Raw genomic sequence first — 27120 nt, 5'->3', positions numbered from 1 at the left:
GCATGAAACCACTGCCGTCGAACCAGCTTCCACTCATGGTGACACCGAGTGTGTTGGAGAAGAACTGTGCTCTGAAGGCTCCCAGTGGTGGATTTTTCAGTAGGTTGCCAGGCCTTTCTTCCAAGGTGCCCCTGGGTAGAATCGAACCCCCAACCTTTTGGTTAGTACCCGAACACATTAACCATTGGTACCACACGAACGACTCCGACAGGGTGCTGGGGACCCCTCATCCAGGCCTCCCCCATTCCTGCAGTGCCGGCCAAGCCCCTCCACCCCCAAGCCTCCACCAAGACTGTCACCGCCTACACAACGCTGCCTTCCCTGGAGAAAGCTGAGCACAGCCTGACAGCAATTTGCATAGCAAATGTAATAGGGTCTGAGTCATTCTTCATTCAGAAAAACAGAAGGCTGCAGGCACTAAACCCCTCACACTTTATTGCTATTCAGAATTAACAACTCACCCACGTATCCCTGTGCTGAGTTTATTTAAAAAAACAACACCCCAGTTACCACATCTTCTTCCTTGTCCAGTTTGTGCCAGACAAGTTACAAAATTTTGGGGGGGGGCAGGGGAGAGGGGTACATGACTTTGCGGACTGACACACAGGCTGAGGAGTCATGAATAATCGTGATGATTCAAAAGCCCCACGTTCTACTCTGGCACCGGGCAGAGAGAAAACGGCAATCTAAGAACAGGTTTTGTGTACAATATCAGACCACAACACTGAGTCATTACAGTGCAGTGGTTATAATCAAGTCCCAAACACCAGACACACTGAAATGACTGACTGCTGCACGCCTGGAGACTAGCGCAAGCCGCTGTGTCTCCGTAACAAGAACGAGGATTGGTAAGGCTTGGCTGGCGGTGCGTTTTCGACACCCACAGCTTCCCCTCCGGAGCGCGGGGCATCGTGCCAGTGAGGACCTGCACCGCCCTCACTTTGAGTCTTGGTCTTTCTTTTCATCCAGGAGGACGGAGCGGATCCCCAGCTTTTTCAGCTCTTCTACCAGGTCCCCGTTCTGGTGCATCTGCAGAAGAATGTCGCAGCCGCCCACAAACTCCCCGTTGAGGAACACCTGCGGGATGGTGGGCCAGTTGGAATAATCTTTAATGCCTACGGGGAAAGAAAGAGCATTGCAAATGTCATTTCAACAGTCAAAGCCGAGCCCTCCAGAGTGAAATGTTCTTTATCCTCTGCCAGCAGAAAACCCAGTGTCCCTCCCTCGCTGCCTTACTCTTGGGGAAAAGCGTGTTTGGTGCAAAAAGCACAAGCTTTACATCAGAGGAATCAGGTTTCCAGCCAGCTCCAGCCGTGGGGGCGCGGTAATGTGTGCAGGTAGGGGTATACTCACAGGCCAGGCTGCCTGCCACCTAAGCAGCTGGGAACAATGACAGCCTGACAGGAAAAAAAAGACACTAAAGCCATATTTTCCTCATACCTGCCAGTCTGTGACTTCGGTGAAACAAAACGTAAGGATACCTGCACCTTCATTTCCGAACGGGTTACCATGGGTCTCTGTGTCACGTGCTGCCACTCTGCACTCCCTGCCACACTCTGCATTCCCGTTGGGGTCAACGAGTGCCACCAGCTACTGTCCCTCAAGATGATCACTTTTACCCAGAGAAAAATCTGTCCTTTGAGGGCCTTCCTAGTCAGCTGCTGCGCTGAGCTCTCCACGGGGCAGGAGAGGTGGCCAGCAGAACCCACGGCTGTGAATGAGAGAATGACAGGGCGCCCAAAGCTCATCAAGGCCTGTGGCCATGGGGCAGGTAAGACACTCCAGCTCTCAAGAGCTCACAGCAGACAAGAATCGAACCAGCACATGTAGGATTGGTCCCAGGTGCACGTGGTTTTGAGGGCCCAGAAGAGGGAAGACCCATTCTGTGATGGGCAGACGGCCGGTTAATCCACTCAGTTCTTCTGGGTCACAGGGATCATGGTTATCACAAAGCAAGACATAGAGGATAACCCTTTCCAAAAATCCTCCTCACCATTCTACTTCCTTTTCTACTTGTCTGACAAGGTAAACTGTACTTTTTAAAGCCTGTCCAGTGATTTTGGAGATAATATTAGAACCATTACTCCCTCTCTTTGAGCATGGAGAACGTGACCCGCTGGAGCTGGACTCACAAGGACATATCTACCTGGGCCCTGAGGTAGAAAGACAACAGCTAGGATGATCTTGGAAGACATCTTTTAGGGACACTTCCACATAAACAAATCATAAACAGAGCACAAAAGACTTTTCATTCTTGTCTTTTTCTATTAACATTTAATGAATAGTTAGATTTGCTGGACGGATGAAGACACTCCTGTTACTGAAACCTGCACCAATGATTACAAAGACAATACAAAATGTAGAATCACAGTAATTTAGCAGTTTCTAGCCGATCTGAGAAAAGGCGAAACTTTCAATGGTTTTGCCTATTTGTAATGTTTACATATACTGATGATCATTCCTGTAACTTTCCTTGGACTCCGAAAGACATGGCTCTAGCAGCATGCTTGTCCGTTTTCCCACTTTTGTCTGTTCTGTAATATTCCCTCGGCCTCGGACTGACATGGCTCTGGCAGCATGCTTGTCCGTTTTCCCACTTTTGTCTGTTCTGTAATATTCCCTCGGACTCGGACTGACATGGCTCTGGCAGCATGCTTGTCCGTTTTCCCACTTTTGTCTGTTCTGTAATATTCCCTCGGACTCGGACTGACATGGCTCTGGCAGCATGCTTGTCCGTTTTCCCACTTTTGTCTGTTCTGTAATATTCCCTCGGCCTCGGACTGACATGGCTCTGGCAGCATGCTTGTCCATTTCCTACTTTTGCCTCTTTGAATGTATGCTGAATAAAAACCTTGCTTTCTGCTTTACTAAACTTTCTGATGTGTTTACCTTAGAACACCAGCCAATAAAAAGAATCTGTGCTGTGTATGTGAAAAGAGGCTGACCAAAGGCCATTACGATTATGACAATAATTAATCATTATACCTTTTTTTAATGGCCAAAATGAACATATACATAAATGAAACAGAAATGCTAAGGGGCTCTTCAAGCAAAATACAATATGCAAGCTTTAAAATCAGTCAAGTGGTGATTTTCTGCAAATCAACTAAAAAATCCAAAAATTGTTCTTGACACCCTATCATTTACTACCATTTATTTTCCAAAAAAAAAATAATAATTACCAATTTAAGTTATATTAAGAATAACGGTCCCAAGATACAGAATATTTTTCTTTTCTACAAGTTATTGCCTTCCACCAAATAGTGACTTTGCTCTAAGTGGCAGCACTAGAGAAGACCTGGAGCACTTTATCTTTCTTCTCCAGACTTCACATACCAAGAAGCAGAGAAAATGTTAAAGGCCCCCAAGAGCATACTTCTAAGCCACTCTGGCTGTAGAAAAAGCCGTCAGCTAGAGGTGCGGCTGCTGCCCAGAGAGGGAAATTCCATCCATCAGCAGAACGTCTTTCTAATACAGAACAGCTGAGATACTAAAATCCCCGGTGGATTCACACCTTTCATCACTTTGATGTTGTGCTATGTAAACAATGATTTAGCAGGCAAGTTTTTGTTTTGTTTTTTTTTTAACTCAATCCCCAAACACGGTCTATCAGAACTTACTTTACAATGGTGCCAATTATAAAGCTTTTACCTTTTTGATGACTGGGTTGGGCTGTGGACACTAAGAATGTTTAAAGTAAACTTGAGCTCCTTTTAATTCTGCTTTACGTGCGTGAACCATTTGTATGCATGGTATTATATTCTTTTTCTCAATTAGTAATACCCAAGCCATGGTGTTTTCGATCGTCTCATATGCATATGAAAGCCAGACAGTGAATAAAGAAGACCTAAGAAGGATTAATGCCTTTGAATTATGGTGTTGGTGAAGAATATTGAATATACCACGGACTGCCGAAGAATGAACAAACCTCTTAGAAGTACAACCAGAATGCTCCTTGGAAGCAAGGATGACAAGACTACTTCTCACATACTTTGGACATGTTATCAGGAGGAACCAGTCCCTGGAGAAGGGCATCATGCTTGACAAATTTTGGGTCAGCGAAAAGGGGAAGACCCTCAATAAGATGGACTGACACAGTGGTTGTAACAATGGGCTCAAGCATAACAATTGTGAGGAAGGCCCAGGACCGGGCAGTGTTTTGTTCTGTTGTACACAGGGTCGCCATGAGCCCGAACTGACTTGACAAGACCTAATAACAATATATCATTTAAGCTTGCTATGACAATAAATAAGGAGCCCTGGTGTCACAGTGGTTAGCATTCACCTCCTAATCGAAAGGTTGGCAGTTCGAACTGGCCAGCCCTGGCTCTGCTCTGTGGGAGAAAGAGTGGTAGCCTGCTTCTGTGAAGATTAACAGCCTTGGAAACCCTATGGCGCAGTTCTACCCTGTCCTATAGGGTCACTATGAGTTGAAATCGACTCCAGGGCAATGGACAGGACAATAAATATCTACCAATTTCTTCTCATGAGTACCTATAATTTTTGAAACACACCAAAAATGCAAATAAACTTGCCACCTGAAGGACAGTCAAAACCACACATCTAATGTATCCTAAAAAGTACAACTGTCTTTAAAGTAAAACCCTGGATGAGTAAAAGAATGACCAGTTTCCATCAGTCATCTCTGCAGTACCTCTCTCAATCAGAACATGAGGCTTGTCTCCCATTCATTAGACATTTCTAGTATCCCTGACTGTACTTCCTAGGAACGAAGTTACCACCTAAACAAGTGGACTTCCGACCACGTGAGGTTCCTGAACACCCAGCAAGCAGTCACGTGTTAGAATAACTCTGTCCCAACCACTCGGCCGTGTCTGCTCTAATAATAGATGTTTCAGGAACACAGAAGGACCCCATCTTAGAGGTCATGATGGCATTTTCTTGGCAGTATTCAAGGTGCCTACCGGCTGATCCCTTATCAAAATTAAACTCACCTGCTTCTTTGATTTTTAGATTAACAGGTGCTGCAGGCAGCTGATACAAGGCACGGACTTCACAGTCCTTAAAAGTATATACCATTTCCCCATTAAGAATAAATCTGAATGTGAGTTTATATATATATATATTTTTTAATATCCAACTGCTGCCTGTGGAGTAAAGTGAAAAACTCCCAATATTAAAAGATCAGTGTACATAAGCTGAAAATTAAAACATATCCAATCAATCCACAATTCATTGGTTAAACATGGCTAGTTTCTCCACACTTTATTTTTCAAAAACTGTGACACACAGCGGGAGTTCTTACAAATATCACTGGGAGTAACTCAGAAGCAGGCGACAACAACTCTTGAAAACTGAAAATCATAACCCAGAATGGATTTTCATGATCAACATACTTTGCATGGTAGACAGCAATTCAAATTGGGGAAGAAAACGGTGGCTGCAAAGTTACCTAACAGGGTAACACGAGGAGCTGGGCGTTAGGAGACTGTCTTACATGATCAGTTTTACACACGTCTACTGCACCCTCTAAAAAGTTAATATCCCAAAATATCAAGCCAGAAAGATGAGTGGAGGAAATGTACCAGAAAACTCCAGAACTTTCAAAAAGAACTGCTAGCTTTTCCAAATCCATTCTACTTCAGAACACCGGTCTTATCTCCTAGTTCAGACGATAAATATGAAAGAGCTGTAATTACAGTTTTCTGTCTTCCTGGCAGAGTTTCACTACAGGAACTTCAGAGTCTCAGGTGGGTTAACCCCAACTCTGCCACTTACTAGGCTCTGTGGCTTTCGGCAAGTCACATCATGCCTGGAGTGCCATTTCCTTCATCTTCCCTCAGTTACACAATGATGTTAGGACTACAGGAGGTAAGTGTAGCTGGAAGCATGGAAAACCAGAGACCTCCTGTCTCAGCTTCCTACTGCTGCTGTAACAGAAATACCACAAGTAGGTGGCTTTAACACGCAGAAATGTCTTCTCACAGTTCAGGAGGCTAGAAGTCCAAGTTCAGGGTGCCGGCTCTAGAGGAAGGCCTTCTCTCTGTGGGCTCCGGGCAATGGTCCTTGTCTCTTCAGCTTCTGTTCCTGGGTTCTTTGGAGATCTTCACTTGGCATGGTTTCTATTCATCCCCACCTGTGCTTCCTTGCTTCTGGGTCTAATCTGTTCTTTTATACCTCAAAGGTGACTGGCTTAAGTCTCACCCTACACTGATATGGCCTCATCAACATAACGAAGAAAACCCTGTTTCCAAATGAGATTATATCCTGGGACACAGAGGTTAGGATTTACACCTATTTTGGGGTCCTGGTTGGTGAAAGACATTTATGGTAGTACACCCCTTTCTGGGACACAATTCGATCCATAACACCCCTCAACAGAGGAAAAGCAGAGCACCATGGCAGAGTGGACAAGGCACCAGCTTGAGTCAGCAGATCATGGCTCGCTAGCTAGTATTTGTAGCCTCAGATAAATTTCTCAATCTTAGCCTCGGTTTCTCAGCTGAAATGGGAGTATGACTCTACTCCTCACAGATCGATCATGAAGATTAACCGAGATATGACTGGGGAAAGGGGCAGAGCTGTGGCATAGTGCAGGTGCAGTGTGGATGTTCTCTCCGTGCCAATGCCCACTTCTCGCTCTCTACATTAATGCTTTTCTGAGAAATACATGCAAGAGAGAAGGAGTAGGGAAAGAATGCAGGAAAACTACCAACTACGTATGTCTTGCAGTACTAAAAACGTCAACTACTGAGGAGCTAAGGATTCCTGAATGTGTGGTTTACATTAACTTTACCTCAAGATTTGGTCTTTGCCCTTGGTTCCTGAGACAATCTCTTAAACACACCTTGGAATTTAAGCGTTTTCCGTAAGGACTCTAGACCACGCCTAGCAAACACCTTAGGTGAGGTGATGAGATGACTCTGGGGTGGGGGCTGGCCAGGCCAGAAAGACCACCCCATGACATCAGCCGACCTCAGGTGGGGCTGGAGTTTGATTACATAATGAGACCCCCTCAATAAAAACTCTGAGTGCGGACGCTCCACGGGCTTCCTGGTTGGTGAAAGACATTCCTGGTAGCACACCCCTTTCTGGGACATGGAAGCGTCAGGTTGGGAACCCTCTCCGGCCTTGCCCCATGCGTCTCTTCCCTTTGCTGATCCTGCTCCATATCCTTCACAGTAACACTGTAATCGTAAGTACAACGTTTCCGTGAGTTCGGTGAGCCCTTCTGGGGAATTATCAAACCCAAAGGAGGTCAGAAGTTAGGGAGCCATGGGCACTCCCGAGCTTGCCTCTGACTATTTGGCAGTCTGAAGGTCAGTGTCCTTTTAACTTGGAACATCTGATGTAGCTCTCGGTAGCTGGGGTCAGAGAGAGAGTGCTGAATGGCTGGCTGGTGTCAGAACCTTGACTTGATCAGGGAAGTAAGGATTTGATTTATGCTAATTATTATCCACCCTACTGAGTTCCCAACTCTGCGTTTTACATAAATAATCTCGTTTTATCTTTGCAAAAATCCTACAAGATGGGTAGAATTATCCCTATGTTATAGATGAAGGCACTAAGGCTCAGACAGGTTAAATAACTTACCCAAAGTCACAGTGTTAGCAGATGGATGAGCCGGGACGTCTAGGAGTTTCTAAGTCCAGAGCCCAGGCTCTTCACCACATGTCACCCTTGCCCCCTCCAGAGGTGACTTCCAGCCTGTGGCTGACATCTGTCACTTGCACCCATGGGCTACGTACCCTTGCACTACATGTACCTGTGAAACACGGTACTGTTTCACGTCTTTAATGTTGATATGCACAATAACATTGATATGATTACCTTTTAGCAACTTGCTTCCATGAAAAATTGTATTTTTGAGATTTAGCTATGTCAGTACATCCAAGTCTAGTCCATTTTAACTGCAAGTTACTTCTCCATTATATGACTAAATGACGGTTTGTTGACCCAGTCCGCTACTAATAGACAAAGACCCCCTTCTTTCAATTTTTTGTTATTAAAAGTAATGCTGCAATGAACATCCTTACATGTCTCCTAACACACATGAGCAGAGACCACTCTAGACCAGGGGTGGCACTCTACGGCCTGTGGGCCAAATCTGTTCCACTTCCTGTTTTTGTAAATAAAATTTTATTGGAACTCGGCCACACTCACGTGTTTACATATTACCCACAACTGCTTCCACACTACAACAGCACAGGTGAGTAGTTTCAACAGAAACCATATGGCCCACAAAGTCTAAAGTACTTACTCTGGGGCCCTTTATATGGAAAATTTGCCAACCCCTGCTCTAGATTATATACTTAGGAGTGAAGCAGCTGGCTCTCAGACTACATTCACTTCAACTTGACTCGGTCCTGGCAACTACTCTTCCAAAGTTTTCAATTCTCTGGTATTGGAGAGGTTGAGCATATTTTCAAATTCTCGTTTGAATAAAGCTAATCATTCAGCAAGCATGTGAGTCCCTACTGTGAGATGTTACTCCGAATGCAATGGTGCTCTGTTGTTGTGTGCTGTGGAATAGCTTCGACTCAGAGCAACCGCCATAGGGTTTCCTTTTTAAGCTCTATGGGGGCAGATCGCCAGGTCTTCTCCTGTGGAGCTGCTGGTGTGTTCAAACCACTGACCTTTTAGTCGGCAGCCAAGTGCTTAACCACTGAATCACCAGGGCTCCTTAATGGTGCTCCAGGTAGGCAGAAGGGTAAGAGAGTGTTCGTAATGTTTTTAAGAGCATGGGAGAGAATCTATGATATAATGACAAACAAAAGAAGCATTTAGTCATTTGTGAAACACTCACTGAAAGCTTGCTTTGCACAGGTAATCTGCACCGTACCCCAGGAAGTCACGTGGGACGTGGTCCCTGCTCTCAGGGTAGAGGTGTAGGGACAAGCTAAAAAAACGGCTAGGAATAGATGCAAACGTTAATAATGGTTTATGGAGAATTACAGGTGATTTTCATTTTCTTTCTACTTTTATACTTTTCAGCATTCTCCGAGTTTCTTCAATGAGCACATGTGACTTTCATAACTGAAAAGAAAGTATATTCTTTGTTAGAACCAGGATTAGGATACGGTGACATCAGATACTGGGACCAATCCCTTTGGGCTCTGTCTGTTCGTGGACTCCAGATAAAAGGGAGAAGGAAAGAAGACCTTGAGGAAGGCCAGGCAATACTGCCTCGGTCTCCTTTGCTCCCTAGGTCACACGGCCTCAGGATGAGACCCCTCTGCATCACACTCCCTGGACCCCAGTGCCTGGGACGGGAGCCACATCTGAGGGTCTTCCTGGGGCTCGGGCCTCTGGGAAGCAGCCTGCCTGGCACAAGAGAAAAGAGCAGCCAGTTTCCCAGAAGGCCCTCTCCTGTGTTACTTGCAGTAACCTTGGGGCTGGAAAGGGTACTTGGCTGATAAAAGAATGCATGAGCCTCAGCCTGTCAGTCTCTCCAGGTAAACGCTGAGCCTAGAGAGCAAAGAGATGAAGTCTCCATGTTTTTAAAGTCTGACCCTGGCTACACCAATTCCCGCTGTGGGCACTTGCTTACACCACCCTGCCCCGGTCCGAATGTGAACATTTATACTAGTCTTTAGCTTTCTAAGCAACGACAGTGGTGTAGGTAATGTCCAATACAGATGCAGTACGCTTATTAACCCAAATAACAATCTGATGAAACTCAATGGTCAGGAAATTTAAGGGTTAAATCCCTGTTGCTGTTGTGGAACACTTAGGAACTTAAGACCAAAAGCCAAGCATACTCAATGAAAACACAAACAAATGTTATCAGTATACATTCTTGTTCCTGCTTTTACTTCCCTATTTATCAGCCATATTTCTGTGTACCCCATCTCCAGTTACATTAAACCATGGAGAGCAAATTCACAAACCAAAGACCCTCAGAACGTTACACTAAGCAAGATATCAACAACGAGGCATTTTACTGATGGCCACATTGGCTATTTGCAGGGGACCTGATACAAGGGCCCAGTTGAAAGATTGCAGAGTAGTTTCTCCCAGCTTATCTTCTAAGGAAAGAAGCCGGCTCTGGATGAAGATGGCAGATCCTCCTGCCAATGATAAAACCCAGAGCTTGGGTCACAGTCCAGCTTATCGGGAAGGCAAAAGGGTCATGAGCTTAATGATGGTGGCATCATACATGCTGTTGTCTTGTTAGGGGCCGCTGAATTGATTCTGGCTCATAGTGACCTATATGTGACAGAGTAGAACTGCTCCATAAGGTTTCCTCCATAATGTTATCTTTATGGAAGGAGACTGCCAGGCCTCTCTTCCACAGCATTGCTGGGTAGGTTCAAACTGCCAACCTTTAGATTAGTAGTGAAGCACTGGGAAAATGGCAGTGCAAATATCTGACCTTTTTTAACTTCATGAGGAGGAGAATCAAGGTCAAAATCAACCCAAGGCTGATCCCTATGAGGTGGTCAAACATAACTCCACCCTCCAATCTTTCACCAATTCTGACAGCAGTGGCCCCTCCCATGGCACTCTCTACTTCTCTGCTCAGTGTGATAATTCGCTGCAACGGCCACACAGAACTCACAGATTATGGAGTTTATTAGGGAAGTAAAAGGTTACCATTCAGGATCAGGAAGGACTCAGGATACAGCTCTTTGGTCAGGACAGCTTCTCCTCAGCTATGCCCATAGGCAGGCCTCTCTCTGGCCCTTGGTCCCTTGGGCTGGACTCTGCCCTGCCCTGGCAAGCGTTACAAAGCTCTCTTGCTCTGCTGGTAAGTGCCCAAAGGCACCCCACTCCACCAGAAAGCCTCCTGTCCAGAGACATTCAGCTCTCTCGCTCTTTGGGTTGGCAAGCCTACTGTAACCGCCTTGCTGCATGGGCCAGGAAGCCCACAGCTCCATCTTGTGCTGGTCTCCCAGTTCTGCTGCTGCCATTTCTCTGCCACTACTTCTTGTTCATCTCCAGTGTACTGCTCCTCATTGTCTCCAGTGTTTCAGCTCTCTGTCTGTCTTCTGGGCCTATGAGGTTCTTAATGCAGGGGCTCTGGATCCAAAGGACACGTGCCACTCCTGGGTCTTCCTCTTGATGGTAGTGAAGTCCCCACTTTACACCTCTGGGATGGCTCATTCTTAGCCTAGCAGGATGGTAAAACTAACCAATTCCCTCATTAGGGTTCCATACACCTTATTTGCATGATCCCACCCTTTCCGCCACAAAAGTACCATGCACCTTATTTGTATTATTAGCAAGCTGTCCAATCCCCTTGGTGGGCCACAATCACTTATTTGCATAGCCCCACCCAATCATTTGGTGGGAGACACCAGACCATGGCTAGGAAGGCCATATGAGAGATATCAATGGCACCACAAGCACAAACTGTCTGCACCTCCCAGAAACTTCTCCAGTCCACACTCCCCATATCCCCCATCCTTAATATCTAAAATCAGATCCCAACCAAGACCAACCTGACTGCTGTACCATCTCACCTTTCCTAGCTGCAACCGGATGGACCCTGACGCCCTGAGACTTGACCTATGACAGACCTATCTCTGACCTCACTAGCCTTGGATATGGGCAACCTTTGCCCTCCCAGCACCACCTACAGAACCAGCCCCTGATCCAGGAGACAGGCCTGGCTCCAACCCCTCAACGTGTTCTCTAAAGTGGTACTTAATAAATATGATTTCCTCTCTTTGCCCTCCTCTGAAGCAGTCAGAAAGAACTTGCCCCCCAAACCGACTTCAGCTCAGGGTGAGGACTGGCGAACCCCTAGGACTAACCCCCCGCTCAAGCTGGCAACTGTGCCAGAGCCCCTGACCACCAGCCCAGTTCCAGTCCAAACGCCCACCCCCAGGTCCTCTAATGCACAGCAGTACTCCATGTCCTAACCAGTGTGAACCCCCAGATAGGCTCCCCTGCCCGGCGTGGCCGGACCCCTGATTACCTGCATCGCGCTGGGAACCTCCCAAGCCCGGCCCCGCGCAGCGACCCCTCGACCCGCATAGCGGCCTCCGCCCGCCACCCCACTCCCTCGCCCGGCCAGCCCTGACCTTGCCGCAGCTCGGGGTCGTCCAGCACGTTGTAGGCCGCGTAGTCGCGGACGCCGTGCAGCCGCAGGATCTGCACCACGGCGTTGCTGAAGCCGCACTGGGGCTGCTCCGGCGTCCCCTTGAGGAAGACCACCACCTTGTCCTTCTTCACCAGCGCGTCCAGCTGCTCCGCCGAGCAGCCGCCGGAGCTCGAGCGCGCCGCCCACACGCCCGGGCCCCGCAGGCCGCCGCCGCCTGCACCGCGCCCCCAGCGGAGCAGAGCCGCCGCCGCTCGGCCCAGGGAACCGCTCATACCCGCTTGCTCGCCGGAGCCCTCGACGCCGGAACCTCGGTTCACCACTTGGGGGCTTGCTTCGGCCCGCGGCTGCCAGGTCCGCCTCCCGGAGGCCCTCATTGGGCCGGCCCGAAACTGCTCTTCACGATTGGAGAACGCTAGCCCGCAATTACTCGATTCTACCAATCACGTCACCGTTTGCCCCGGCAACTTGGAGGCGGTCCTTACGGCTGAGCTGCACCCTACAGTCTTCCTATTGGCCGTTGGCGTCTCCTTTGTCGTTGATTGGCAATTGTGGATGCCCATCAAAGTCACGCTCCGAGGCAAGGAGAGGCGAAACGAGAGGCAAGACGATTTCCTTCCAAGAGCAATCGAGGCCTGCTGGGATACTCTAGGATGACTGGGCACGGTGCTGGGCGGGGTTTCGTCTGCTCCGCGGGACGCCGGGAAGGGGCCACTTCCCACAGGAAAGTTCCGGTTCCGGTGTAGGCGGTAGTTTAGTTGCTATGGCGATGCGACTGGCGGGCCGGGCTTGGTGTCTGCAGTTGGGCTGGTGGCGCGGCTGAGCCCGGCCCGGGTCGGCCTCTCCCAGCTGAGGTGCGTGGCTCCGGGTGCTGCGGAGGCCCGCGGCTGAATGCGGCCGAGCGTAGCGGGCAGCGGGGCCCGGGCGGGGCACTGGGCGCCAGGCGTGCCCGGGGCTCCCGCGCCGGGGCCCTGACCTCGTGGTGCGGCCTCTGGCGCGCGGCTGTTGCTTTAAGACAACTTTCCCTTTAAAGTTGGTACAGCGCCTTCATCTCTGGGTTCGTCTCTGGGTTTCGGGCCTGGCTGGCCTTCCAGCCCACCTGAGCCCGAGATCGAGGCTCAGGGAGGGCTTGGGGAATGGGGAGCTAGGAAGCGAGTCGGCTCGTTCGACAGACGTTTCCTGTGTGCTGGGCACGGCGCTGGCGCAGAGTCACAGGGAGCCCTGGTGCCAAAAGCTCGTTGTCAGCGTGAGAAATGAGCAGCTGACAGAGCAGTGTGGGGGTGCCGAGGAGAGACAGAGCCTTCCAGACCCGTCGCTGGCCCTGGTTTTCCCCGTTGCCCTTAGCACCACTTAATAATAGACTTATCAGCTTGTTGATTGACTTCCTCCCAGGCCACTTGTTTCATTCACTCAGTGCCTGGAGCAATGCTTGGAACGGGGTTGGTGCCCTTTGCAGGAAGCAACGGTGAATCGGGAGGAGCAGGACTCCGTGAAGTCGTTGTGATCTGTAGTCTTGGAGGCGCACTGGGTTGGCGGTACCCTCAGCACACCAGACTTGCAGAAAAAGCATACTCCAGAGGAAGCTGAGGCATGACTGCTCTAGGGCCAGCAGTTCCATGTGCAATTTTCCTCTGATAACGCCTGGGTACTGTTGCCACGGTGATAATGGCTGTGCCGTGTCATTATCTATCAACCAACAGTAAGAGAAGCTTTGCGGTCGAGATATTGTTTAGCAGATGGAGTGCTTTCTGTTGGACACTAAGTACTGCTACAAATTCGCAAGTTACTTTTTTTTTTTTTTTTAATCTTAAGCGTTTTTTTCTAATGTTGCTGGCGGTGACCTGTTCATGCTTTGTGAGGGCTCACACTTAAAAACAGAAAGTTAGTACTTGTACAGTCAGCAAGTGGATCTTCCAAGGTTATTCAGCATGAAAATTGAGCCGATGAAAATAAACTTAGGAGGTTACTCGGAAGTCCTCTCAGTGATGCATTTTCACCTTCATCAATGTGATTGATGTTTGCTAGTTTTCTAAGTGGGGCCCAACATTGGTCAGGTTCTTAAAGAATCTTTTTGTTTTTCAGATTCATTGGTTCCCAGTCAATCAGAGGAGCAAGCATCATGAACAGAAATATATAGAAAAGGCTGTCATGCCGAAGCATAAGGGTTATTTCAAAAGTCCAGCATTTGGTGCACTTAACAATAGAGAATATGTTAAATGGTTCCCCAAATCAGCTTTTATTCATGCTTATATTGTAGTAAGTTTTTGTTTGCTTGCTTTTTAATAAATGTAGGCAATTTGTTCCTGAAGGCCTAAATTATTTATTGCCTACTGTAACCTGTCTCATTCTGCTTTTGTGTTGACTGGGAGAGGGGGAGGAATTTGGAAATGTACCTTCTGAGTGTCCGGAAACACGTAACAGTAATGGGGAGTGTCTCATCCTTTGCTGATGCATAGTATGGAGTTCCTGGTGGTGCAGTGGTTAACACACTTGGCTGCTAATTGAACATTTGGAAGTTCAGTTCCACCCAGAGATGGATTGGAAGAAAGGCCTGGCAACCTACTTCCAAAAAATCACCTATTGAAAACCCCGTGGAGCACAGTCCTGCTCTAACACACATCGGTTTGTAATGAGCCAGAGTTGACTGGAGGGCACCTGGTTCATTTTTTTGAGGGCATAATACTGGCTTTGGAAGTAAAGTTGTCTTTTGTAGTTGTCAGATGTTTTGTCGAGAGTACAGCTGTCTTTAAAGATTAAGAGTAATCCTTGAGCAGGAAGAGTCCAAAACCCAAAATTACAGAGTTGCTGGCTATAGTAGCACATGAGGAGGACACGGGTGGCGTGAGGACATGGGAAAGCTGCCGGAGCTCTTTCAGGGAGCTCCTGGGTGGCTTGATAGCTTAAAGGAAGGCAGGAAACGAATCATCTACCTCAAGAAAAAAAAAAAAAAAGGCAGCCAAAAATGCAGTGAAATGTGTGTAGTGAGCATGTGCCTTTCTGTCTTGGATTTAAAACCATTCTTGGAGTTTTGGCACCAGATAGCAATGACATAAAGAAGGGAAAAAACCAACAACACTCAAAATGATTTCTTCCAAAGCATCAAAATTTTTATATGTGATTTGGCATTTTGGTTTCTCTTCAGATACCCTGTAATGGAAACATAATAAAATATACTTCTGAAACAGTGCTACAGTTCTCAGAAATTGGCACTTCGGCTCCAAGTTATGTGTTTTGAACACGCGAGTGTATCCTGTATCCATTTGTGATGTCTCACAGACATCAATGGGGAGGCGGGATGAGAAGGACACAGAAACTTTTGAGAACCCTGGGATTTTGGTCACAAAATCTAACCCAAACTAAACTATCATGCCATGTCAACATGCTGACTCCGACATCCTAAAAGTGTTTTTCTTCAGCCCGTCCTATAGGGTTGCTTTGAGTCGGAATCAACTTGGTGGCAATGAGTTTGGTTTTTGTGGGTTTCTTTCCCCACTGTGTTTACTTATAAAAAAGGCTTTACTACATTTGGTAAAATCCTCCTTGCTACCCACTTCTCCAAAAGCAAATTCACCCCTGGATCCAGGGTGAAAACTTTGCTAATTGGAGATTCGCCGCTTCCTATACATCAGCCCTAAACGAAGACATGGAGTCGGAATTACCGACCGACCGTCCGTGTTCCCGTGCCCTGATGTCAGAGCCTACCTAAGTCAGTGCTGCACTCTTCGTGGGACACAGGCTGTGTTTCTGTGTGACAACACGCGATGCAGGAGTGTCTCGGGCTGAACTGGCCAGAGCATTCTCTAACCGTCCTTTTAGGAGAAAAGTGGTCACTCTGGTTGCAGGGGTTGGACCACCAAACTTTCCTGAGAGAAAATAGCATCGGGGACCCAGAGTCTCGTAGACCTGAGCTGGAGTCCATGGTGCAGTGGACTAGTGTACCACTGCAGCCCTAGGGTCAACGTGACCCCGAACTGCTGTAAAAATAGTACATGAGAAACCAAGGTCATGCCCAGCCCTGGGAAAGAATTTTGCTAATCCCTAATACAAATAATACAAAGATAGAACTGCCTTTCGGATTCCCACTACCACTATCTGACAAGACAGCTGGTTTTATAAATACTTTTCCAGCGATGGGAGTAGCCCCAGCCTTCCTAATCGCTGTTCCCCACATCATACAAACTCACCCTAGAGACAGGAAGGAAGGCCTCCTTATGGCCAGCTCCCAGTGTATCATGTAGGTCCCGCCCTCCCCGTCCCCACCCTCAGAAGCGACTGGCTGAAATGAGAAATGGTGAGCTGTAGACAACAGCTGACAACATCGCAGGAGGCAGGAGACCTAGAAGAAACAGATTCTCAGAAGAAGCCTTTGTGAAAAGCCTGAATGCCATAGTAGAACCTGATTCTGCCCTGGGATTTGGAGTATAGGGATGTGAGGCCGGGCTCCCAGTCCTCAGGGTAACTAAATACTAAATACTGGTTAGTTTTTTAAAGTGTTCCTGATGTTTGCCAAAGGTTACGTTTTTCAAGGAGATTTCTTTATATACGGGGCTACAGAGATTGAAGGAACTGATTTGCACTCTTTTGGTCCCTGGGTGGCCTAAATGACTCACGCTCGACTGACAACTGAAAGGTTGGCCGCTCAAACCCACCCGGCGGTGCCTGGGAAGAAAGGCCTGGCAATCTGCTTCCGTAAAGAATACAGCCAAGAGAACCCTGTGGAGCAGTTCTACTCTGTGACACATGGGGTCGCCATGAGTTGAAATGTACTCCACGGCCACGGGTTTGTTTTCTTGTTTGTACTCTACTTTTCTGCTCCTAAATATTTGCCACCAAATTATATCATCTTGCATGTATATTCTACTTTTCTGTTCTTCTAACCAGTTTGAGTACCTGAATTCATTTGAACCTTATACTAACTCTAGGATACAATTCTCAGACATTTTGTTCTCGAGATTATAATCCCTTCCTCATATTTATCTATAATACCTTCTGGGTAGACGTTAGCACTCGGCATTTCTTATCAGTTTTGTTGCCTTTCACATGCGGTTCCTATCTTGGTGCATCTCCAGCAGGTCCAACAGAAAATGCAATATTCCTGACTTATCTTCTCTGGCTCTGCATGTGGTATGTTGGAAACAGACGTGAATATTACGCTTTGTAAAATTCAGATGACAATAACGTGGCAATCCGAAAATCCAACGACAAAAATCAGAGCCATCGCTTTTCACTTCCCCAACTTGTGTTGTCTTTTGTCCCCATGTTTCTTTTTCACATTGGGGATCAAACTCCCTGATTCTAAGTCTTCAAAACTTGGGTATCTGCAGGACTTTGTTCTGTGGAGAAACTTGTATTATCCCAAGGGAACCAGGCCAAATCATACCTCCTGTAAGATGGTATTGAGAATTAAGTGGGAATTATAAAGTGTGTTAAGGCTTTTGATTAAAGGCGATGAAAGAACTGCTGATTTCTCAACGGCCTGTTTAATGGACGATCTCAGTGTTTTCTATCATGAGTTTCTTTTTTCACCAGCGGAGAGTTTCTACAACACAAAATGTTACTACATTCCAAAGGCTTCCGAATGCCTAGACCACAAAATGGAAAAAGCCAGAGGCCAGTGCTGGTTTGTGTCCAGCCAGTTAGGAAGATTTATCTCGCAGCGGAAGTTTATGTCTCTGATAATCACCGAGTTGGCAGCCAGAAGAACATTTAGAACGTTTTATTGTTTTCTTTTGAATGACTGTTAAGATGGGTTGCCCAGGCCATAAATACTCTTTATGGCGAGTCAGACTTTCATTTCGTACCTCAACCTTTGAGCCTTAATAATTCCATGCCCTCAAAATGAAGTCTTGCTATGTGGGAACCCACCGCTCCACCTTTCTGCAACAGTTCCCCTGGCGAAGGCAGACAGCTTCGTCCCAGCTCCGGAGGGGAGGAGCAGATCGGGTTGGGAACTGGATCAGGCATTAACTGCTCATTTGCCTTTGCAGGAGAAAAATAGACAAAATTGGAAGGTTTAAAATTGTTTGTTTGTTTTCTGTTTCTCTGGCTAGAAGACTCTCGTGTTAATGCTAAGCTTTATCCTTTTTGAAAGTGTAGTTTAGTGACATTTAGCTAATTGAGAGCAAATTTCAGCAAGCCAGAGTTTCAAAGATTTTTAATAAAAGGCCTATGTTATCTTGTAAACCAATTGTACTGTGTTAAAAAAAAATTTTTTTTTAAGTTTTTTTAAAGGAAAGAAAGAGAATGGGGGTAGGGAGCTTGACATAGCCCTCACTATTTGTACAAAATTGGATGATGAAGAGAATTTTGTATAAAAGCCTTGAAGAGAAGGTGCCGTATGGGCACGGCTTCTTCCCTCTGCCATTTTCATTTCATTATATTAATGCAGTTCAAATTGTACGTAAAGTCGCTAGGTGATGCAGACACTTTGCACTCAACTGCTAAAGGTCCTAAAGGTTGGCTGCCACCCAGTGCCATTGTAAGAAAAGCCCAGTGGTCTGCTTCCTTAAAGGTGACAGCCAAGAAAACACTATGGCACAGTTGTACTCTAACAGGCGGGGTCGCCATGAGTTGGGCTTGATGGTAATGGGTGTGGCTTTTAAGTGTAAGTCAATCCAGCTGCCCTGATATCCCCATCTGATTCATCTTTCTTCACACCGTGTGGCTGCGGCCCCGTGATAGCCCACACGCACTGTTGGCTGTCTGGGGCAGGGCAAGCAATCCCCTCTCACCTGAAGGAATATGTGCTTGTGTTCAAAAATCACGTCTGTGAGCCTTCAAATCCTTCCGTGTTTTGAGAAACTTGGAGTACTCCATCCCCTTCATGATAAGTCTCTGCCATACCCTGCAAGGCCTGTAGGGGGCACCAGTCCATTTTCCTTGGGAAGCTGGGGTGGCCAAGAGCCATTAACTGCTGTCCCTGTCTGTGAATTCATCAATTTGCCAGTTTTTTTTTAGTAAGAGCCTTATCCAAAGCCTATTCGTATTTTAGGGAATGATGAACTTGGTTGGTTTTCTGATATTCCAGCCCCAGCAGGTTAACTCAAAAACAAACAGGGGAAGCGGTACATTTATAAGGCTGACACTCAAAGTAGGAAGAAGCGGTAACTGATAGCTGAGCAGGAGATGAAAAAAATAAGCGGCAGACATTCTGGGATTTCAAAAACAAAAAGCGGCATTCTGGGGACATTTGATGGAAACGGGGGACAGAGAACCCTCACACTTCTGGCTTCCTTGAGCACTGGAACCTTGTCTAAGCCTTCCAAGTCAGCAAGAGAAAGAAATGATACCCTATGAGCCCTGGATAAGAAGCCAGGAGACACGCAGGATACTTTAGATTGCCAGTAAAGATTTTATATACGACTCAAAGGGTTAAATTTCTACTATTTTAGAAGATAAACTTCAGAGGACTACTTTCTTCCCCCATTTTGCCAGATGAGCAGAGTTTTAGTCTAATTCTCTTACGTGCCTCATATTGGTCCACGGTAAGCACTTAAAAAAAAAAAATAATGATAATTTTTTTTTTTCTAAGCACTTTAGAAATACTTTTTAAATTTAATTAGGTAGTGCAAGATTGAATAATATTGGCAAAAAAATTGTTCTCAACTGTGCGAACTGAATGTTGGAGTCGATGAGGAAGCCCAGATAACAGTAGAACCGGAGACACCACTCAGGATGCGGTTCTACAAAAGTGGGGTGCTAGATTAGAGGCCTCAGAGAATACAGTCACGTCACTGTCCTGCCCGGCCCTATTGCACTGCTGTGGGGACCAGAACTCTTCATGGAGTGTATATATGGTAGTTTCATTTCCTTATCTTTCAGCATCCTGCCCCACTAGACCATCAGCTTCCAGTCAGGCAGGATTCATTTTTGTAATCCAGGACCTTGGCACCATGTTATTTGCCGTCCAGTTGGCTCCGAACTTATGGACCTTATGTATAACAGTCAGAAACACTGCCAGTCCTTAGCACCGCACATGGCACTCCATATATGCTCTGGATGTAATCTCTGAATAAAGAAATACACAGTACAGTGGACAGTACAGCACAGTATCCCAGCATATCCCAAAGTGCGTGAACCTGTAATGCTGACTCCAGGTACCACAGGAGGTGAAGAACCACGGAATGCCCCAGGCTCAGTGGTAAGTAGGATACAGACTGGGCTGAGACACTCCTGCCTCTCAAGGACCTCAAGGTCTCACGATGGGGACAGATGAGTAAGCAGATGCAAGGCTGTCACTAAGTCCTGCAGGAGCCTGTGCAGGGGGCTCTGGGCTCTGCAGAGGCAGCACCTCAGGGATAGGGGAGAGCCTGGGTGGGGGGTACATTTGAATTAACTCTTGAGAAGGGTAAAGAGCTTCTCTGGAAAAGGGGGAAGGCCATTCCAGGAAGGGGAAACCATGGGAGGAGGGGAGGCCCAGAGGCCAGGGCGCTCTAGGGGAGCAGCCAGAGGACGGACGCATCCACGGATGAGAGAGGGCCATGGGAATGTGAACAGTGGAGCTCCTGAGAGAGACTCCTGGTAGGAATGTTACCGATGGATAGGAAGTGGCTGACACGAGCAGGGAAGCCAGCTGGGAAGCTGCTGTAAGTTTGTCCCACTCCAGGACCCTGTAATGGTGGGAGCGCAGGGTGCCGGTGCCAGGTGCCAGCTGGGTTCCTACTTTGAAGGCAAGACTGACTGGCTGCATGTAGGGAGGGGGCTGGGGAAAGCAGGAGTGTGTTCAGGATTATCCCTAGGTTTCTGTCTCAGCCACTGGTGGCTCCTACTTGCTGAGGTAGGGACTGTAGGGGAGGAGGGGGAAGATCAGAGGGGTGAGGTCATGAATGGCCTTTGGGCATTCTGAGTCTCAAGGTATCCAAACCAAAACCAAAACCAAACCGGTTGCTGTTGAGTCCGTCCCAACTCTCGGTGACCCCCCGTGTATCACAGTAGAGCTGTGCTCCCTAAGGTTTCCGATGGCGGATTTTTTTGGAAGTAGATTGCCAGGCCTTTCTTCCACAGCACCACTGGGTAGATTCAAACTGCCAGCCTTCCAGTTAGCAGCCAAGCGCTTAATCATTTGAGCCAACTATCATCAGGTTATTAATTACTGCTTTTCAGATTATTGCTTCTACTGGTCTCGACCTAATGCTAAAAGTACAGGGATGTGAGGGAAGATTCGGTCAGGGAGAGGGAGAGAAAGAAGAGGGCAGAGGAAGAAATCCTCAGATGGGCAGGCATTTAAGGAAGGAAGCCCCTGAAGAAGGCAGGAAGGAGCCCTCCCGGCAGGAGGGGGAACAGGAGGGAGGGTTTTCAGGCAAGAGGGAGTGGTTGGCAACGTCAGAAGCAGAAGCCCAGAGAGGGGCCAAGGAAGTCCCCAAGTGGCTCCCAGGTTTGGAAACAGAGGTAAACACAGTTGTGGGCTGACGCAGTCCGGCGTTTTGTGGCCTTGGGCAGTGTACTTAACCTCTCCAGCTCTCTGTAACACGGACTTAGGCCAGTGAGTTTGCAAAGTGTCTTCTGGCTGCTATTTTTTTTTCTGTGAACCTTTGTTTTAGGCCATCGCTGTCATCCGTAAACCAAACGGGTAGGGCCCGTCATTGTGCCCAGATTCGCCAGTGACCCAGATAAATAAGCTTCTCAGCTTGGATGGTGAAACGGATGGCCTTGACTGCCCAAGCAGGTGAACTAATCCCACTGGCCCACCACCAGCTGAGACCTTTTAACACCAGGACACCAGGATGGGAGTGCCACGTCCAGTCCTGGCTATTTGTGGGGTGGCTTCCGTCTGCTCAGTGTGGTGGTGGCGCCGATCATCCTCATTAACAACGGAAGTGCGTTCAGTGTCATTTTTCTCGGCATACCAACTCCACAACATCAAAGTTGAAATTTCGGATCGCAGAGCTTTGAGCTCATCGGCCAGGTGCTGCAGCCACTGAGGTGGCAAGGCCCTGCAGCCAGCAGTCTGGAAAGTATTCCTTCCCGCGTGTTTGGGGCCAGGTCGTCTGGAGAAGGCTCCAGATTTGTGGAGCTAGGCTGCCGCTGCGACACTGTCTTCTCTGCAACACTTTTTATACAGACTCACGGACCTAGCTGACATTTGCTGGCCCTGGCCACTGGGGTGAAGGGTCAGCAGTGCCCCAAACGTGGGCTCCCCAAAGATCAGAGCATCGCCCACTTGTGCAGTGATAATGAGGTGGTAGTACAGATGCCTTCATGGGCTACACTGCCCTGACTCGGGTGCCACGGCCGCACCTCAGCATGTTGGCCTGGGCCGGGCTCCATGCCTCCTGCTTCCTGGGCTCCGCGCCTGTCACACCACTCCTACCATCATCACGTGTTCGGAACAGCCAGGCCTGTCCACCGCAGGGGGAGAACGCTGCACGAACTTCAGAAACATGTCTCCAGGACCAAAGACATAGATTTCTCTTCCTCCTCCATCGAGAAGTCTTTCTTACTCATAAACTCCTCCTGGGAGTTGGTTTCTGCCCTGAAGTTTAGTTTGAAAGCGTAGTCATTTGGGACTTAATTCACCACGATAGAACACATTTGCGCAGAACTTTACGTCGATAGCACCTTTTCTTCTTCAGTATTCTATGGAAACCTCGTGACAACTCTTCCGGAGAAGGGCAGGAACTGGGCCCATTTTATAGATGTGAAAACTGAGGGAAGTGAGACGGGGGTTGAGAGCCTGGGAAGATGCCACGTCAGAAAATTTTTCATGAGCTTGTCACTGTGCCAACTCATGAAAGGTTGGATGATGTAATCAAGGCTGCATTCAGATTTCAAAATAAAAACAAACATACTAGGTTATTTTGCTGTGGTTTAAACCCAAGTGATGAGCTTCAAAGGCCGGCAGCAGTTAACACTGCGACCGAGGAGTCCTCAGCACGCCTAGTGCGCTGAGCAACCAAGGAAATCACTGTGTGTGGATGAGACTTCCCCATGCCGGAGCAATTCAGAGAATACAACACACACGCAATGTCTGGTACGGGCTCCGCCAGCCCTGTGTATTCTTGGGTACAAAGCTGGTAACACTGACATTTTTCTCGCTGCATCCACAGATAGCTGGCATAACTGGAGAGAGTTCAGCCCTGCTGTTTACACGTGCTGCCACCCCCACGCACATACATACTCACACACATACACACACACACACATTCACACATACTCAAACACACACACACACACACCTACACCCACACCCGCACACTTACATACACACTCACAGTTCGACCTTCCAGGCTGGGGCCCTCCCTCCTGCAGCAAAGAAATCCCACACGGACCTCTTGCTTATTGCTAAAACCAGGGCTGTTTTCTTTGCAATATATTTTGACATCAGTAACCTGGACCCATAAGGAACTCTTCACATTAATAAAGCCAGAGCTTAACACACTGGACTTAACATAGCTCTGTGTGAAAACATAACCTCAGAAACGGATTGGAATTTAATCATGACCAGAAACCGGCCTTCCACTGTTGCTACCAGATGGACAGGGTGCACAGTGATTAAGAGTGTGGGTGCCGGAGCCAGACTGCAGAGGTTTGTAACATAGATCGGTTACCTGACAGGTGTGTAATGAAGAGCAGTGTGTCACCCTCTCTGTCCTCTCCTCTGCAACATGGGACAAGTGCCTTCCCTGAAGGGTGGTGGTAAAGAATAAGTGAGTCAATATAGGTGAAGGCTTAGAAGAGTGCTTGGCACATAGTTAAAGCCTTTGGCCGACTAGTTGACTCCAACCCATAGCAACCCTATAGGACTGAGTTCACCACTTGTCTGTCAGTTTGTCATACTATGGTGGCTTGCATGTTGCCATGATACTAGAAGCTATGCCACCATTATTTCAAATACCAGCAGGATCACCCATGGTGGACAGGCCCCAGCACAGTTTCCAAAATAAGACAGACTAGGAAGAAGGGCCTGGCAGTCTACTTCTAAAAAAATTTGCCAACGGAAACCTTACAAATAGCAGCGGAACATTGTCTGACATAGTGCCAGAAGATGAGCCCCTCAGGTTGGAAGGCGCTCAAAAGACAACTGGGGAAGGGTTTCCTCCTCAAAGTAGAGTCGACCTTAATGACGTGGATGGAGTCAAGCTTTCGGGACCTTCATTTGCTGATGTGACATGACTCAAAATGAAAAGAAACAGCTGCAAACATCCGTTAATAATCAGAGCTTGGAATGTACGAAGTACGAATCTAGGAAAATTGGAAGTCATCAAAAATGAAATGGAATACATAAACACTGATATCCTAGGCGTTAGTGAGCAGAAATGAAACAGTATGGGCCATTCTGAATCAGACAATCACATGGTCTACTATGCTGGGAATGACAAATTGAAGAGGAATGGTGTCACATTCATCATCAATGAGAACATTTCAAGATCTATCCTGAAGTACAGTGCTATCAGTGATAGGTTAATATCCATGCAGCTACAAGAAAGACGAATTAATATTAACTAATAGAGACTATTATTCAAATTTATGCATCAACCACTAATGTCAAAGATGAAGAAATCAAAGATTTTTGCAAACTTTTGCAGTCTGATATTGATCAAACATGCAATCAGAATAATAATTAGTGGTGACTGGAATGTGAAAGTTGGAAACAAAGAAGGATAAGTAGTTGGAAAATATGGCCTTGGTGATAAAAACGACACAGGAGATCAAATGATAAAATTTTGTAAGACCAACAAACTATTCATTGAAAATATAGTTTTTCAACAACATAAATAGTGGCTATGCACGTGGACCTTGCCAGATGGAATACACAGGAATGAAACTGACTACATCTGTGGGAAGACATGATGGAAAAGCTCAATATCATCAGTCAGAACAAGGCTAGGGGCCAACTGTGGAACAGACCATAAAGTGCTCATATTTTAGTCCAAGTTGAGGCTGAAGAAATTTTAAACAAGTCCACGAGAGCCAAAGTACAACTTTGAGTACATCCCACAAATTTAGAGACCATCTCAAGAATAGATTTGAGGCACTGAACACTAATGGCCGAAGACCAGAAGAGGTGTGGGATGAAATCAAGGGCATCATACATGAAGAAAGCAAGAGGTCATTAAAAAGATAGGAGAGGAAGAAAAGACCAAAATGGATGTCAGAAGAGACTCTGAAACTTGTTCTTCAATGTAGAATAGCTAAAGCGAAAGGAAGAAATGATGAAGTCAAAGAGCTGAACAGAAGATTTAAAAGGGTGGCTCGAGAAGACAAAGTATTACGATGAAACGTGCAAAGACCTGGAGATGGAAAGCCAAAAGGGAAGAACACGCTCTGCAGCTCTCAAGCTGAAAACACTGAAGAAAAAAATTCAGGCTTCTACTTTTCATATTGAAGGATTCTATGGGCAAAACATTGAATGATGCAGGAAGCATCCAAACGTCCTTGGGCATACTCCTTGCTATGAATGAGTAGGGGTAGGGGAAAGCTGCTGGTATAGTATTGTATATGAGTGCTGTAACTAACAGTTAAAACTTAAGGTGTGAAGACTTACGTTGATACAAAAACCTGTACATAAATATTTACAGCAGCTTTTTTCATAATAGCCCCATACTGGAAACTCGAATCTCCTTCAATTACTGAATAGTCAAACAAAGCGTATGTTTAACCATGGAATACTACTCAGCAATAAAGAGGAACAAACTGTTAATACACGAACTAACCTGGTTGAATCTACAAAGAATCACTTTGAGTGAAAAAGAAAGAGCTGATCCAAAGAGCTACAAACCATACGATTCTGTTTACACAATGTTCTCAAAACCCACCACCGTTGAGTCAGTTCCAACTCCTAGTGACCCTCTAGGACAGAGTACAACTGCCCCATAGGGTTTCCAAGGCTGTCATCTTTTTGGAAGCAGACTGCCACATCTTTCTCCCGTGGGCCGACTGGTGGGTTTGAACTACTGACCTTTTGGTTAGCAGCTGAGCTCCTAACCACGGTGCCATCAGGGCTCCTCCTCATATAGCATTCTTGAAACAACAAAATTATAGAAATGGGAGAACAGAGTAGTGGTTCTCAGGGCTGAAGGGGACTCCCTGGGTGGTGCAGACCGTTAGTGCTCAGCTACTAACTGAAAGGTTGCAGGTTCAAGTCCACCCAGAGGCACCTCAGAAAAAAGCCCTGGCGATCTGCTTCTGAAAGAGCATAGCCACGGAAAACCCTACGGAGCAGAGTTCTACTCTGACACACACGGGGTCACCAAGAGTCAGAGCACGCTCTTGGGCAATAGGGGCCGTAGTGGGAGCAGGATGGAAGTGGGTGTGGCTCTGAAAAGGCAACGCATGATGGAAACCCTGTGTATCTTGTCTGAATCGATGTCAGGATCCTGGCTGTTGTACTATAGTTTTGTAAGATGTTGCCGTTGAAACTGGTTAAAGGTACAGGGAATCTCACTGTATTCTTACAACAGCACGTGCATCTATAATGATCTCAAAATAAAAAGTGTAGTTTAAAAAAGAACAAACAAAAAACTTAAGGTGGTCCCAACAGAAGCAGAAAGAGTCGAAAGGGTGGCCCAGAAATGAGAGAAACACGGCAAAATTCTTTTTTTTTTTTTTTTTAATTTTTGTTGGGCTTTAAGTGAAAGTTTACAAATCAAGTCAGTCTCTCACACAAAAACTTATATACACCTTGTTACATACTCCTGGTTGCTCTCCCCCTAATGAGACAGGCTGCTCCCTCCCTCCACTTTCTTTTCCTGTCCATTTCACCAGCTTCTAACCCCCTCTACCCTCTCACCTCACCTCCAGACAGGAGACGCCAGCATAGTTCCAAGTGTCCACCTGATCCAAGAAGCTCACTCCTCACCAGCATCCCTCTGCATCCCATTGTCCAGTCCAATCCCTGTCTGAAGAGTTGGCTTCGGGAATGGTTCCTGTCCTGGGCCAACAGAAGGTCTGGGGGCCATGACCACCAGGGTCCTTCTAGTTTCAGTCAAACCATTAAGTCTGGTCTTTTTATGAGAATTTGGGGTCTGCATCCCACTGCTCTCCTGCTCCCTCAGGGGTTCTCTGTTGTGCTCCCTGTCAGGGCAGTCATCGGTTGTAGCCGGGCACCATCTAGTTCTTCTGGTCTCAGGATGATGTAGTCGCTGGTTTATGTGGCCCTTTCTGTTTCTTGGCCT

At 47.1% G+C, this 27120-nt stretch overlaps 1 protein-coding gene and 1 non-coding gene across 2 annotated transcripts; one reads left to right on the top strand and one right to left on the bottom strand.

Moving 5' to 3' along the window:
• Positions 1–418: 418 nt before the first annotated feature.
• GLRX5 (glutaredoxin 5) lies at positions 419–12361 on the bottom strand. The gene is made up of 2 exons (XM_049898468.1): positions 11991–12361; positions 419–1115 (listed from the first exon to the last, which is right to left on the bottom strand). Exons 1-2 carry the CDS (start codon positions 12280–12282, stop codon positions 937–939), a joined length of 471 nt encoding a protein of 156 aa, XP_049754425.1. The 5' UTR covers positions 12283–12361; the 3' UTR covers positions 419–936.
• A 1148-nt stretch (positions 12362–13509) lies between these two features.
• Positions 13510–13783, top strand: LOC126084857 (small Cajal body-specific RNA 13). The gene has a single exon (XR_007519092.1). It is a non-coding gene; the product is annotated as a small Cajal body-specific RNA 13 (non-coding RNA).
• Positions 13784–27120: the final 13337 nt, after the last annotated feature.

The sequence above is a fragment of the Elephas maximus genome, chromosome 10 (assembly GCF_024166365.1).
Source record: "Elephas maximus indicus isolate mEleMax1 chromosome 10, mEleMax1 primary haplotype, whole genome shotgun sequence".
Classification (NCBI taxonomy): Eukaryota; Metazoa; Chordata; class Mammalia; order Proboscidea; family Elephantidae; genus Elephas; species Elephas maximus.
Note: the sequence above shows the minus strand (reverse complement) of the source record. Positions and strands in the feature narration are given on the sequence as shown.